The sequence below is a fragment of the Sminthopsis crassicaudata genome, chromosome 4, assembly GCF_048593235.1.
Source record: "Sminthopsis crassicaudata isolate SCR6 chromosome 4, ASM4859323v1, whole genome shotgun sequence".
NCBI classification, from domain to species: domain Eukaryota; kingdom Metazoa; phylum Chordata; class Mammalia; order Dasyuromorphia; family Dasyuridae; genus Sminthopsis; species Sminthopsis crassicaudata.
In genome coordinates, this window is record NC_133620.1 from 317,410,261 (window position 1) to 317,424,501 (window position 14,241).

The 14,241-nt window shown below is 34.7% G+C and overlaps 1 protein-coding gene across 1 annotated transcript in view; it reads left to right on the forward strand.

Moving 5' to 3' along the window:
- The window catches only part of RNF213 (ring finger protein 213), a 167,639-nt gene that overhangs the window by 80,935 nt on the left and 72,463 nt on the right, over window positions 1-14,241 (forward strand). The window contains 8 exon segments of the mRNA XM_074260355.1: window positions 4,648-4,821; window positions 5,495-5,644; window positions 5,958-6,547; window positions 8,044-8,142; window positions 8,144-8,207; window positions 11,471-11,688; window positions 12,678-12,818; window positions 13,908-14,072. Coding sequence (XP_074116456.1) covers window positions 4,648-4,821; window positions 5,495-5,644; window positions 5,958-6,547; window positions 8,044-8,142; window positions 8,144-8,207; window positions 11,471-11,688; window positions 12,678-12,818; window positions 13,908-14,072 — 1,601 coding nt within the window.

Sequence of the window (14,241 nt, forward strand, 5' to 3'; positions counted from 1 at the left end):
TTTGTTTGTTTAGACAAGGTCTCCCTGTCTTTCCCAAACTAAAAATATAGTGTACTAACCTCTGTGCCGATCTTGATGGAAGCTTTGATTTTCTGCATTTCTCCAAGCTGGTACAGCTTACATTTCTCCTCAGCCTGGTGGCTCCTCTTTCCTGAAGGTTCACCATAACTGGTGCCAGATTTAGTGGGGACAACCAAATCTGCATTATTTCTAAAGTGCTTAACACAATACCTAGCACATAGTTAGTGCTATATAAATGTTAATTGTTGTTATCAATTCCTGAATCTAAGTAATTCATCCACCTCAGACTCTCATTCTTCCCCCCATCTAGTGGCAGGTATTATGGGCATGTACCATCAGACCTAGATTTCTTAATCATTCTTCAGTTTCATTTTTCTTAGGTTTTTAATAGAATACGTGTAAGAAAGTTGAGTTTCTCTGGACCCAGTCACAAAGCCATCTTAATCAGAAGTAAGAAAGGATGAAGTTTTGCTTGTCAGATATGAGTTAATCTTTTATTAAAACAAGCATAGTTCATCTGAAAACAAATCAATAACGTGTTAGAAGATGGAATTCATAATTTCATAAGGAATCTGAATGAAAGAGGAAGAAAAATTCAACAGGGATCCCCGAGCTTGTGTCAGTAAATCATTTTTTTGCTCCAGGTGGGCCCACAGCAAAAGAACTTCTTTGCTAAAGTGGAAGGGTTAAAGTTAAAGACTAAGAGGGAGGTAAAAGAGGGTTCTCCCTCACCCTCCCTGAGGAGAAAAAAAGATAAAGCAAAGTTTTCAACGATCAAAATTTATGTTCCCTTGAGTAGAACACCTGCAGGTAAGTGTATGATATCCTGTGTGGATAGAGGAAAGAAAAAGAAAAGAAAGTTGTTGTTCATTTTCTAACAGGACTATGACATCAGAGAGGTGATGCCATGACATGCAAGTGAATTGGGTTTCAATGATAGAAGGTTGTGCAAAGGCACCAACTTTTACTTTCTCTTCTGAAGGCATCTGGATCCAATGGCCAGATATAAATCAGGACAACTCGAGATGGTCCCAGATGCAGTGAGAGACCTGGCCTTTTTAAGCTAAGGTCTTTAATAGGACTGAGACCATGCCCAATCAGTGATTAAGGCAGGGTGAAAAATGAAGCACAGAAAGACCTCTTTTATATATCAAGACCAAGGTCTCCCGCTGCATCCAGGGCCATCTCCAGTTGTCTTGATCTATATTTTGCTACAGACCCAGATGGCTCTGGAGGGGAAAGTGAGGCAGGTGATCTTACCCAGCCTTCCCTCATTTAAATCCAATTCACTTGCAGCTCATGGTATCACCTCTTAGATGTCCCTTTGATAACAAAACAAACAAAACTCTGTGAGTAGTAGTAGGAGCTGCCCCATTAGGGACCCAACTGGAATTGGCCTGTTAGGCAACACAACTCTTTACTTTTCTTAGCTCCATAGTACCTTTAAAAAAAAAAAAATTTTTAAATTAGGTAAAATAGGCCTTTCTCTGCTTCGTTTCTTACCTAGTCTTTATCTCCAATTGGGATAGTCCCAGTCAAACTGAAACCTGTAAAAAACCTTAGCTTAAAAAGGCTAAGATATATCACTACATCTTAGGTCATCTCCAGTCATTTTAGTTACTGGCCTGAGAGGGCTTCAGAGGAGAAAGTGAAACTGGTGACTACACAGTCTTTCTTCAATGAAATCCAATTCACCTGCATGCCTTGGCATCACCAATCTTGTGTCATGGTCCCCTTTGAGAATGAAGTACAGACAGCAAACTGCTGAGATCAACACAGTTTCAAAGATCAAGACAGTTTCAAAGGACCCATGATGAAAAATGCTATGCATCTCCAGAGGGGGGGAGGGGAGAGAGAGGGAGAGAAGAAGAAAAGGAGAGAGAGAAAGAAGGAGAGAGAGGGGGATAGGGAGGGAGGGAGAGAGAGTGAGTGAGTTTGGAAGAAATTTTTGCATGACTTCACATTTGTATTCGATATCAAATTTGAAATCAAATCTTGTCTTTTCAAGAATGAACTGAGAGGGAGAAATTTTCAGATTCAAACTTTTATAAGAATTATTGTAAAATTTTTGAAATAAGGCAACATTTAATTAAATAAAGATTTGTTAAAAAAAAGATTTGTAGAGGTGAGAAAGAAACATAAGTTATCATTGGCTGATGTCTTCTTGGCTTCCTTATTTTCTTTTTTTTTAAAATTAATTTTATAATTATAACATTTTTTTGACAGTACATATGTATGTGCATAGGTAATTTTTTAACAACATTATCCCTTGTATTCCCTTCTGTCCCGAATTTTTCCCCTCCTTCCCTCCACCCCTTCCCCTAGATGGCAGGCATTCCCATATATATTAAATATGTTATAATATATCCTAGGGACAATATATATGTGCAGAACCGAATTTTGTTGTTGTAGCAAAGGAAGAATTGGATTCAGAAGGTAAAAATAACAGTTTACACTCATTGCCCAGTGTTCCTTCTCTGGGTGTAGCTGATTCTGTCCATCATTGATCAATTGGAATTGGATTAGCTTTTCTCTATGTTGAAGATATCCCCTTCCATCAGAAGTGGATCCTCATACAGTGTATAATGATCTCCTAGTTCTGCTCGTTTCACTCAGCATCAGTTGATGTAAGTCTCTCCAAGCCTCTCTATTCCTCCTCTTGGTCATTTCTTACAGAACAATAACATTACATAATATTTATATACCACAATTTATTCAGCCATTCTCCAATTGATGGACATCCATTCATCTTCCAGTTTCTAGCCACTATGAAAAGGGCTGCCACAAACATTTTGGCACCTACAGGTCCCTTTCCCTTCTTTAGTATTTCCTTGGGATCTAAGCCCAGTAGCAGCAATGCTGAATCAAAGGATATGCACAGTTTGATAACTTTTTGGGCATAATTCAGATTGCTCTCCAGAATGGTTGGATTCTTTCACAGCTCCACCAACAATGCATCAGTGCCCCAATTTTCCCACATCCCCTCCAACATTCATCATTATTTGTTCCTGTCATCTTAGCCAATCTGACAGGTGTGTAGTGGTATTTCAGAGTTGTCTTAATTTGCATTTCTCTGATCAATACTGATTTGGCTTCCTTATTTTCTTAATGATGCCATCTGTATTTTCTATTTTTTAAATATCTTTACCTTTCTGAAATATTGAAATTTCTAAATACCTTCAAAATGATAAGCACAGATTTCTTTTTTGTATAGTTGATTTAATCCTACTATTATGATTTTATTTTACAAATATCATTTCAGCTTACTGACAGAATCAGTAACTAACATCTATATGTCATGGTACCACTATCATTGATGAGGAGAATAGATTACTATATGAATATTGGGATATCTGTATAATTTTGCATATTATTTTTTCCCCTTTCCAGTTCAGTTTCATCTAAAAATATTGTTTGGATTATTTATCTTAATTGAGTTTTATAACAAGCTTTCTGCAGGCTGTTTTTCCCTTTTGCTATTCTATACTATTTTGTGAGGAGATATTACTAGTTGGAGGCAAAAGTTTGAGACTTGCTATATAGATCTGATAATCATTTTCATCAAGGTGGGAATGGAAATCAGGGAATAAATGGGATCCTTCAAAGAGGGAATGTAGTGAGATAGCAAAGAGGACCTAGTAGGAAGGAAATAGTGAGTCACTAAAAGAACAATCAGTCAAGTGGGAGAACTAGCAGGAGAATAGTGTCATAGAAGTCAACAAGAAGTTAAAAGTCCATGAGATCATCAGTGTCCAATGCTATGCAAAGATTAAGGAAAAGTGGGACAGAAAAAAATGCCATTAGATTTGACATTAGAAAGGTAATTAGTTGGGGCAGTTAGGTGGCACAGTGGATAGAGCACCAGCCCTGAAATCAGGAAGACCTGAGTTTAAATCTAACCTCAGACACTTAACATTTCCTTAGTTGTGTGACCCTAGGCAAGTCACTTAACCCCAATTTCCTCAGCAAAAAAAAAGAAAGAAAGAAAGAAAGAAAGGTAATTAGTAACCTAGGAGAGAGTATTTTCATTAGAATCAAGGGTGAGATTGCAAAGCACTAAGGGGTAAGTGAGAAGTGAAATGGAGCCAATGTATATGTATCAATTTATATGAGTCATATTTGCACAGGGATGGAGAATTTTTGATATTTGAAATATTAGCAATCATTGTTCTGAGTATATGGTTTATTATACTGCTCTCAGTTTTTACCACTGGAAAGCATTACCCTGTTAAACAGGGAAATGGCTAGGGAATTCATTAAGGCCCCCATCCCATGGATAGAGAAGCATATGTTCAGTCATATAGTAAATAGAACAATGGCTTTGGAATCAAAAGACTTCTATCTAAGTGATCTTGGATGAGTTAATGCTGGGCCATTTTCTTCATCTGTAAAAATATTGCAATTAAACTAGATGCTCTCTAAAGCTCTCTATCTCTAAAGCTATAATCTTTGAGTCTTCAGGTAAGTAAAAGATTTAAGAAATATAAGAATGTTAGAGAGCAGTTGATCCTCATATATAGGAGGAAGGAAAAAAGTGATTTCTGTGTGGACCTAGACTAGAAAGGGAAATAGAAAAAATTTAAATTCTACCCTGTTTAAAGATTGTGCTTTTTTTTCCCCCCATAGGAAGTGATGAAAAGATATTGGAGGAGATTACACAAGATGCAAAGAAGTTGATGGCCATTGCTGACTCTGTGTTTACTAAAATTACTTTTGATCTCCTAAATGGAAAGATTTTGGTTAGACATATGGACCTAATTGAGAAGCACAAGAAACAAATTCTTCATTTATGGAAATTAAGTAAGTATGAATATAGTATGTGGCTTTAGGATTGATGAAAGGTTACAAAGCACCTTAGTGATAATTGTATTCTTTGTGTATTATTAATGCAATTTAGCAAATATTTATTAAATGTTTACTATGTGCAAAGAATCTTACAAAGAAAATGAATTAGCCTACCCTCAAGGAGTTTTCTTTTTTCTGGGGAATACAACATGTATGCAATTAAGTACTATAAACCAGTAAAATTAATTTCCAGAAATAGAGAATATAAACGAGTAAGGGGAATCAGGAAGGATCCATTGAGGTGATGAAGTTGTACTTTAAAGAAAGCTACTCCTCTAGGTAGAGGAGATGAGGGGAGTTTATTCTAGATCTTGGTGACTATTTCTGCAGAGCCACTAAGGGGGAAGTGACACATATGAAACACAGTGAGTAGGCTACTTCACTTCAATGGAGAGGTATGAACTGGAATGTATTCTTCTAATTCCTAGTTTAGTGGATGATGCTTATGATGTTCAATAGGCTAAGTTCAACAGTGGCTTATTGTTAGCAATGAACCTTTGGGTTGAAATTACACAATAGTTTCTTCAATATCAGTAATAAAGTATGCAAAAGAGGGGCAGAAATTAAGCCACAGTTGAGAATAATTAATGTATGTATGTGTCTGTTATCATTGGATTTTTTTTTCCAGAAAACAATAATCTTTCACTCCAGGAGAAAGAATTTGATTTAGAAGATGTGCTAACTTGGAGAATCTATGAATTACAAACTTTAAAAAGAGAGAGAAAATTTGTGGAAAGTCTCCTGAAGTTGTGTAGAAAGGTGAAAGAATTGATAAAAGGTAATATTCTTGATGAATTTACATTTAAAAATAGTTTAGAGGGTTAGAGTATTAGGCTTGGATATATAATTACAGAGCTTGATGTCTATAGAAGTAAATAAATTATCTCAAAAGCTGAGGAATAAGTTAGGTGCTGGAAGAGAAGGCTATTTCCAGCCTATTGAGAGAAAAAATTCCTAGAACACTTTTACTCATTTAAAAATATTATTTAATTGAGTAGTGGGTTGAAAAGTAGGACAAATTATAAAACAAATGTTTTATAATGGTGATGAAATTGGACTTTTGAATTTTACTTTTTGTGATTGTTGTACAGTGGACTTTGGAGATATTGAAAAGAAACATTTGGAAGATGTTAGTGGAAAGAGAATGGATGAAGCAGTTACAGTGAAGCTTCCCCATTCTCCTGCTGTGCGTGAGTACAAGACCTATTACAAACTGAACTCCTGGTTACTGGAGATGGCCAGAACAGTGGACTATTTAAAAGATAGCTATGTTTTCCAAGTCTGTTGGGAGAAAGAAGCCCAATCACTTGGGGAGAATGATGATAACTCCGAGATACTGATTTTGAATCTTGAGAATGTATATGATGTATTATATTCTCCTTGTCACAGAAGATTTCACAGACTTTATAAGGATCTAAAGTCAGGCGAGCTCACATTCGCTGATGTACATTCTGTTTTTAAAAACTTTGTAAATAAGTATGATGATCTTACTAAAGACCTCAAGATCATGTGCAGGCTGGATCCTGATGACAAGCAGGATTGGATCAATAAACGAGTTGGACAGATCAAGGAATATCACCACTTGCATTTGGCTGTTGATTCAGCCAAAGTCATCTGCAAGGTGAAAGAGGACTTGGGTTTGACTGGTGACTTCAGTGTCCTTCAGATATTATTAAGCTTTGTAAGTATAGATGGAATTGTTATGTGATAATCTATCTCAGAAAACTGTTGGGATTTATAAGTTTATGGCTTTTTAAGAGTCTTCTCGAGAGGCTTTTCTTAAGAATATTAGAATTTTCTTTTTCATTGATATTGCATTTTCTGCTCAGAATACCCAAAGGAGTTTAGGTTTTTAACTCTGAGTAACATTTAAATAACTGATCCTTTGTTGGTAAAAATGAATTTATTTCCAGGAGGGGATATTAGGGATACCTTGGAAAAAGGATTTTTTTTCTATTAGGGTTTTCCTGGTGAGTGATCTTAACAGTTTTCTTAGAAAACCTACTTTTGCTTCATTTATATGGAGGGGGAACCTGATTCTTGAAGGCCATGTCTTTAGAGTGTGGACTTTGGTGGGGCTTGCCATCAGAAGAGCTTCAGAATACAGTTCTGCTGACACTTCATTGTTTTGAGGACTGGCCTAAGTTCAACAATATGCCTCATGAAAAGTGGGTTCTCAAGTGATTAATTTTGCCATCTACTGGCACAATAGATTGAATGTGAGGCCTAGAGTCCAGAAGATTTCAGAAACTTATAGTCAGAGTGACTCTGGGTGAATCAAGTAACTTGAATTTGCACCTGAATTTTCCTCTTTTATACAATGGCTATTGTAATAATAGAACCACCTCCTCCAAGAGTTATTGTTAGGATAAAATGAGATAACAGTTTAAAAAGCATTTTGCTAATCTTAAGGCAGTATATAAAAGTCTAATCTTTTGATGATGATGATGATGATGATGATTGATGATGATGGATATACCTCTCCATTGTGAGAGTTTAGAATTTACATAAAGGAAAGGGAATACTCATAAAACTGAAACATGGATCTTAAAGTCAATCTTTTATGTTATTTTATGTTGTTGTTTCCTTGTGTCTTCATGAGTTCATTTAGGCTTATCTTGGCAGTGGTTTGCAATTTCTTTTTTCAAGCTCATTTTAAAGATGTGGAAACTAAGGCAAACAGAATGAAGTGATTTGCCTAAGGACATAAGCTATCAAGGAATCTGAAACTGAATTAGAGCTTAAGATGAGTCTTCCTGACTTTAGATCTAGCATTCCCTCCACTGTTGCTCCTAGATGCCTTCATTTAAGGAAATTAGAATGGGTTAATTTCTCTTTGTTACAGTAAAACAGTTTACAGGTGAAATATTTATCTTCTTTGCATTATCATAACTTCTAGGCTATGCTTTGGCTCTAGCTAAGAAAGAATTTGATATGATGAATTGTTTGCTATAGATTTAAAACAAAAAATCCAGCAAACTTCAAAAGCAACCTCATTCTCCTTCGTCAAGGATGAGGCTCTCCATCTCTGTTTCTTTTGGGATGGCATCTTACAAGGTCCCTAGAAGTTCAGGAAGTTCAGAGGAAGAAATGCCATGTGGTAAATAAAGCTGTAAACTTCTATTTAGTATTGTATGTAGTTCATTCCCAATCTGTAGCGAAACTTTTGTCTTACAGACTGATGAATTTAATGCTGCCAATGAGAAATTGGATCGTATCAGCAATCAACTCATACTGGCAAAACAGTTGCTACAAGATATTGATGAGACTAGAACGTCAGTGTCTTGAAGAAATCTCACTAAGGAAAGAATTCATTGGCTGGGTCAAAGAGGCTCTTGAAGGTAATATTAAAAGAATTTTAGGATGCCAAGAAAGCAAATCAAATTCTCTTGATCACAAATCTTCTAGTTAATTGTGAGATCATAAACCTCTGTGCTCCTTTTACCATGATAGATAGACATCATTTTACATGCCCTGAGATTTGAAAGGCTAATTATTATAACTAACTGAACAAAAGTCTTCTCTCAAACATAACATAAATAAAGGCCATTTGACCTCTTAATCATTATAGACTTTTTTCCTCACATCAAGTTTAGGTCCATCTCTTTGTAACTACATGCCTTTCTCTTCCTCCTAATCCTTGCTTTTTCTAGATTAAATATCTCCAGTCGTGCTATATGGTATAATCTCAGATTTCTTTATCACACTATTTGACTGTATCGATGTCATTCCTAAAATAAAGCATCCAGAATTGAACAAAATACTTTATGGTCCACACATCCTTGTCCTGTATACTATATTCCCTTGAATGTAGATCAAGATAAAATTAGCTTTTTTGGATGCTTACTTCATCTTGATTCATTGAGTATATAGTCTGCTAAAGTGTCAGATCTTTTTCATATGAATTGTTCTCTGTATAATTCACTGATAAAATTATTCAGATATACCGGGTCAAGCACAAATTCTGAAGGTAGTCCACTAGAGACCTCCTAAGTTTATGGGATCATTCATTTATTTGCTTATTAATTTTTTTGGATCTTAAATTTAGAAGTACAAGCGGTTTCTGTAAATATGTAGGCCAATAACCCTGTTTTTTAGATGACGGAACTAAGGCCCATAGAGGAAAAGCATATTGACCAAGATCAAAAACTCATAGTAAGAGACAGAACCAAGTATTCAAACTTTCAAATCAAGCATTTTTTTTTTATCTTAATCCACATTTGGATTAAGGATTAATTGGTCCATATCATCAATTTCAAATTGTCATCTTATCCATAAGAATAGCATGTATTGAGAAGGGGGGACCAGTGTCATGAGGGGCAAAGTTTTATTGAAAGTAATTGTAATGCCATTACAAAAGCAGGCAGTAATTTTAAGACAATTTCAGCAGAGAAACAGAAGCAAGGAGATACTTTTATTCAGCTTTCAATCATAAATGTGCCTAATTCTATGACTCATAGGTAGGAAGGAATGGTGTCCAAAAGGAGCGATTCTCTGTTGTCAGATTATTACTGACAAGATTACCAGTCAGCCATGAATTGAGGAGTGGTCTTATTCATTATTGTCTCAGGAGTTTGATCTGTAGCAGTTTCCTGAGGCCAGAAGCTATTTGACTAAAAAGTGATCAGACACTGGGTTGTGGGGGTTTCCTGAGGCAGATTTCAAAGCTAGAAGATTTAGGACTACCGATTTATTGTTAGAACACTTTAAGTCAGGGGACCCATATTTACCTAGAAGCTATACCATATCATATGTGCCTCTACTAGATGTTTTTTGTTAGGATCTAAGTTAATTAGACTTCAGAATCACTTACCATCGTAGTAATCTTATTAAACAAGAAAGTGACTTAGTTTGTCCAGACCTGTGTACCATAATGACATTCTGATTTTCTGTGATCATTCCTTCCTATTTCTACATAGTAATTATTCCTTCAATAATAATCTAGATTGAAGATAAATTATTATAAGCTTTCTAGTGTATAGCTAGCATGAATATGACAATAAATCCATGATCTTCAAAAGTGGGAAGAACTGACCTTACTTTCATTCTGTATCATCTTCTTTTAAGTGATTGTAATTTCCGGGAATGTAGTTATTTTGAATCTGCTTATCCGGGCTATTTTTATCTTATCTTACCTTCCTCCTTATCAGTGCTTTATTAGTCATTTTCTCTTGGACTTTCTAGTTCATAAATCCTTTTCCTTGAGAGCAAAAACAAACAAGCATCAAGTAGTTCTGCTATTTTTGATCATGTGTTGTCCCAAATAATGGTCCTATTCTCTTTTCACTGTAGCTAAAGAAAGATTGTTATCTTTCTGTTTGTGGTATGTATGAAAAAAATTTAGGGTCATTTTTCATATATATTATTTCTCTCCTCCCCCTCCCCATTTCCTTAGTTTTTTAAAAATCCCAATTCCTACTACAGTGTATCCCTTTCTTTCACATGGGGTGATATTTTATAGCAAAATTATTTACTATTCCCTTAATTTTTAACAAATTATATTAACATTAACATTGAACATTATTGTGACCAGAAAGCTTCATGATAACTATTTTGATTTTAACTAATTTCAACATATAAATATCCTAACTAATTTTTTGGCCACCCTTTCCAAGATTATAGAAAGATGCTTTGTTTTTATCCACTTCATTTTTCCTGTTATAGTTATAACTCATATGTATGGTTTTTTTTTCCCTAGTTCTACATTTTTCACTGTGTACTAAGGGTCTTCATTGATTTCATTATATTCCTCATATACTTGTTGGAATCACAATTATAGTTTTCCATTATTTTAAAGAACTATACTTTATCTTGCCATTTCCTTAAGGTTGGATATTTACATTTTTAGAAATTACTGCTGTTGGAAATTTTTAGTTTTTGGAAATTATATGCAGTCCTTCTATAAAAATATAAAACATAGTTTTCTTTTAAAATTGTTGATAAAATCTTCAGGGTATATTCCAACAATAGAGTGATTGTATCAAAGAGTATATGTCAGTCATTGTCTCTTAATAATATATCCGATTGAAGCTTTGATTTTAAAGGAATGAAGGAAGAAGGGAAAAGGGAGAAGAGAAAAAGTGAGACATGAAAATAATTAAAGATGGGAATAAATGGAGTAAAAAGAGAAGAATATGTCATAATGAATTATTAAGTGTCCTTAATTGATACCTGTATTATTCAATAGTTCCTATGCTATTTAGCGGTTGCTTACCATTTCTTAAAAGTACTTAGTGAGATTTACAGGCTTTCTCTAATTGATTCAAAGGATTCCTTTGTGGCAAATAAATAGGACATAATCAGTTTTTGTTTTTATTTTTTTAAACTGATGATAGTAAACCATGAGTTGTTCAAGTCTTTGTTGCATTGATAGTAAAATTATAAAGAGAAGTGAATTCTAATTTTTTGGTCAGTATTCTCAGCTTATTGAGCTGCACTGAATCCCATAGTCATCATAATCCTTTTGTCTTTTGCATTTCATCTGAAATAAAAAAATAGATCAACAGCTCCCCATTACTCATTCCTTATTAATTTTCCATTTAGTATCACTATGCTCAAAGAAATTAAATAATCATATATTGATCCTGATACTTTCTTTCCAAAGATATTAATGAGCTAAAGGTGTTTGTGGACTTGGCCTCTATCTCAGCGGGAGAGAATGATATGGATGTGGACCGAGTGGCATGTTTCCATGATGCTGTACAAGGATATGCCTCAATACTATATAAACTTGAGGTTCAGGCAGGCTTTAGGGAGTTTATGGAACAATTAAAGGAACTGTGGAAAGCTCTGGAAAATGATCAGCATCTACCCAAGAAACTGGTAAGCATCAATTCAGGCTCCAGAGGAGCATAACATTTCTTTTCTGTAATTTTTAGGATTTTCTCTTTTGTGGTTGTTTTGGGTTTATTTATTTGTTGATCTTAGTTCCTTTTTTAAAATGCATGTTAAGTTGTACGCAGTAACAAAAAGATTATGTGATCAACTGTGATAGACTTTGGTCTTTTTGACAATGAGGTGATTGAAAGCAATACCATCCTCATCCAGAGAGAGAATTATGAAGACTGACTATGGATCAAAGAATAGTATTTTCATCATTTTTGTTAATTGTTTGTTTGCTTGTTTTTCCCCTCATTTTTTTCCCCTTTTAATCTGATTTTTCTTGCACAGCATGATGAATATGGAAATACATTTAGAAGAACTTCACATGTTTAACCTATATAGGATTGTTTGCTGTCTTGGGGGGAGAAAGGGAGAAAAAATTGGAACATAAGATTTTGCAAGGGTCTTTGCAGGTATTTGGAAAAATAAAATACTATTAAAAATAAAATTAAAATGCACATTCAGTTCATTTCAGATGACATATCTGAAGAAAGAATCAGGGTTCTTAACATGCCTGAAGTTATGCCTCTTGGTAAGACAGTAAGAAGTGTTTTCCAATAAAAGTACTTATAGATGAGATATCCAGTGGATGCCTATTTGACAGTTGAGAAAACCGAAGCACAGAAATATACTTGGTCATTTCCATTTTAACCACTGAAAGAAGTTAAACATAGTAAAACCACTGTTTTAAACATTTCCATTGCAAAAAGAGTGTCTAATGTTTGTACGTTGCCCTCTCATTTATTGTTCTTCCCCATTATTCCTATCATACATTAGTTAACCTCCAGTTTTACAATGCAAGGTAGAATGGTTCACTTCAGGATGTAAACTGGGATTGTGTCAGTCCTTGTATTTGTAGGTTTCTTAGTCAGGAGAATGAATACAATCCTTCAAATTTTCGTCTGTGTTCTCTTTTACTTTCCCATCAGCGTGATTCTGCTCGACACCTGGAGTGGCTAAAAACAGTAAAGGATAGTCATGGGTCTGTAGAATTGTCATCCTTGTCATTGGCAACAGCCATCAACAGCAAAGGCATCTATATTATCAGACCTCCCAAAGATGGTCAAAAGGTAAGAGAGCTGAAGTTCTTATCTGATGGGGCTAAATATTCTTAATAATACCCTTGTCACAAAGATTTTGAAGGAAACCATACCCTCTTCTGGATTTCAATTAGTATCTTTTCCCTTATTTTATAAACACGTGTTTGAGCATTTTTAAAGATTCTCCAAAGAGTCAGGTGTTTTGTTTTTTTGGTGAATATAGGTCCTATGCTTTTTTTTTAATTTTTTTTTTTATTTAAGTCAGATCTTTTTAGCCACTTCTGCTTCATTTCCCAAGAATCTGAGTTGCTTCTAAAATGTTCCCACAATGGTTAATTACTTCTGATCTTAATGTCTACTAGAAATTTGGAATAACTGAGGTTTATAAGATAAAACTTCCTGTACCTCTCAACAAAGTGAATTCTCTTATATGAAGACACATTGATTTTCTTTTTTGAAAAATCTTTTCTAAAGTAATTTTTATTGAAATTTCTTGTTTTAGCATTTCTTTCATTTTCACATATATCCATCCTCCATTCCTCTCAATGAACTATTCTATGTAACAAATAAAGAAGGCGGGGGGGGGGGAGTAGTTCAGCAAAACAAATCATCATGTTATTTGACTTTGACAGTATATACAGTGACATGTCCATAGTTCTATCACCTCTCTAAAGAAGGGAGGGGAAAATTCATTGCTTTTCAGCAGTTTGTTTTTCTCCATGTCAAGCTGCATTTATGATAATTTATCTCCTCATGATTTTCTCTCAATGGTTTCCCCATTGCCTATTATAGCAAATTAGCTAGAATTTTTATTTGTCCTTATAACACTGTTATTGTTTTTGCACACTTATCTTATTCCCCTAATGGGAGGATGGAGACTGTTGTTTTTATCTTTATAGTCCTTTATATCTTTAATTATAGTTGATGCTTAGCAGAGAGGCAGCAAAGTTCTTTGTTAATGAGAAATCAATGATTTCTTTCTTTGGCAATGAATGAATGCCTACGAAATCAGAAAGATCTGGGCTATACTTTTTAAAGTCCTTATTGGGAAGTAGATGTTTTTTGGTATCAACCATAATGGTTCTTCAGGAAAAACTATGACTTTGGGACCTTTTTTAGGTTTCCCTGGACACAGTGTTACATTTGAGCCTTCCTGAAAGACATGAAGACCACGAGGAAGTACGCCATTATTCCTTAGAGGAACTGAAGGAGCTTCTCAATAAGTTGATGCTGATGTCTGGCAAGAAAGACCAAAATCATGTCGAAGTGGATAAATTCTCAGAGGTCAGAATTTTGTATCTGTTTTAGGGCCAGACTCATTCAGTCTTTTTTATTTGGAGACATTTTAAAATTTCATCTCAAGTTCAGTGGTTTGGGAAATTGAAAACAATAATTCATATTTTTAATTGACATGAAAAGCAGCACAACATAAGGCTATGAATGGTCAAAGTGG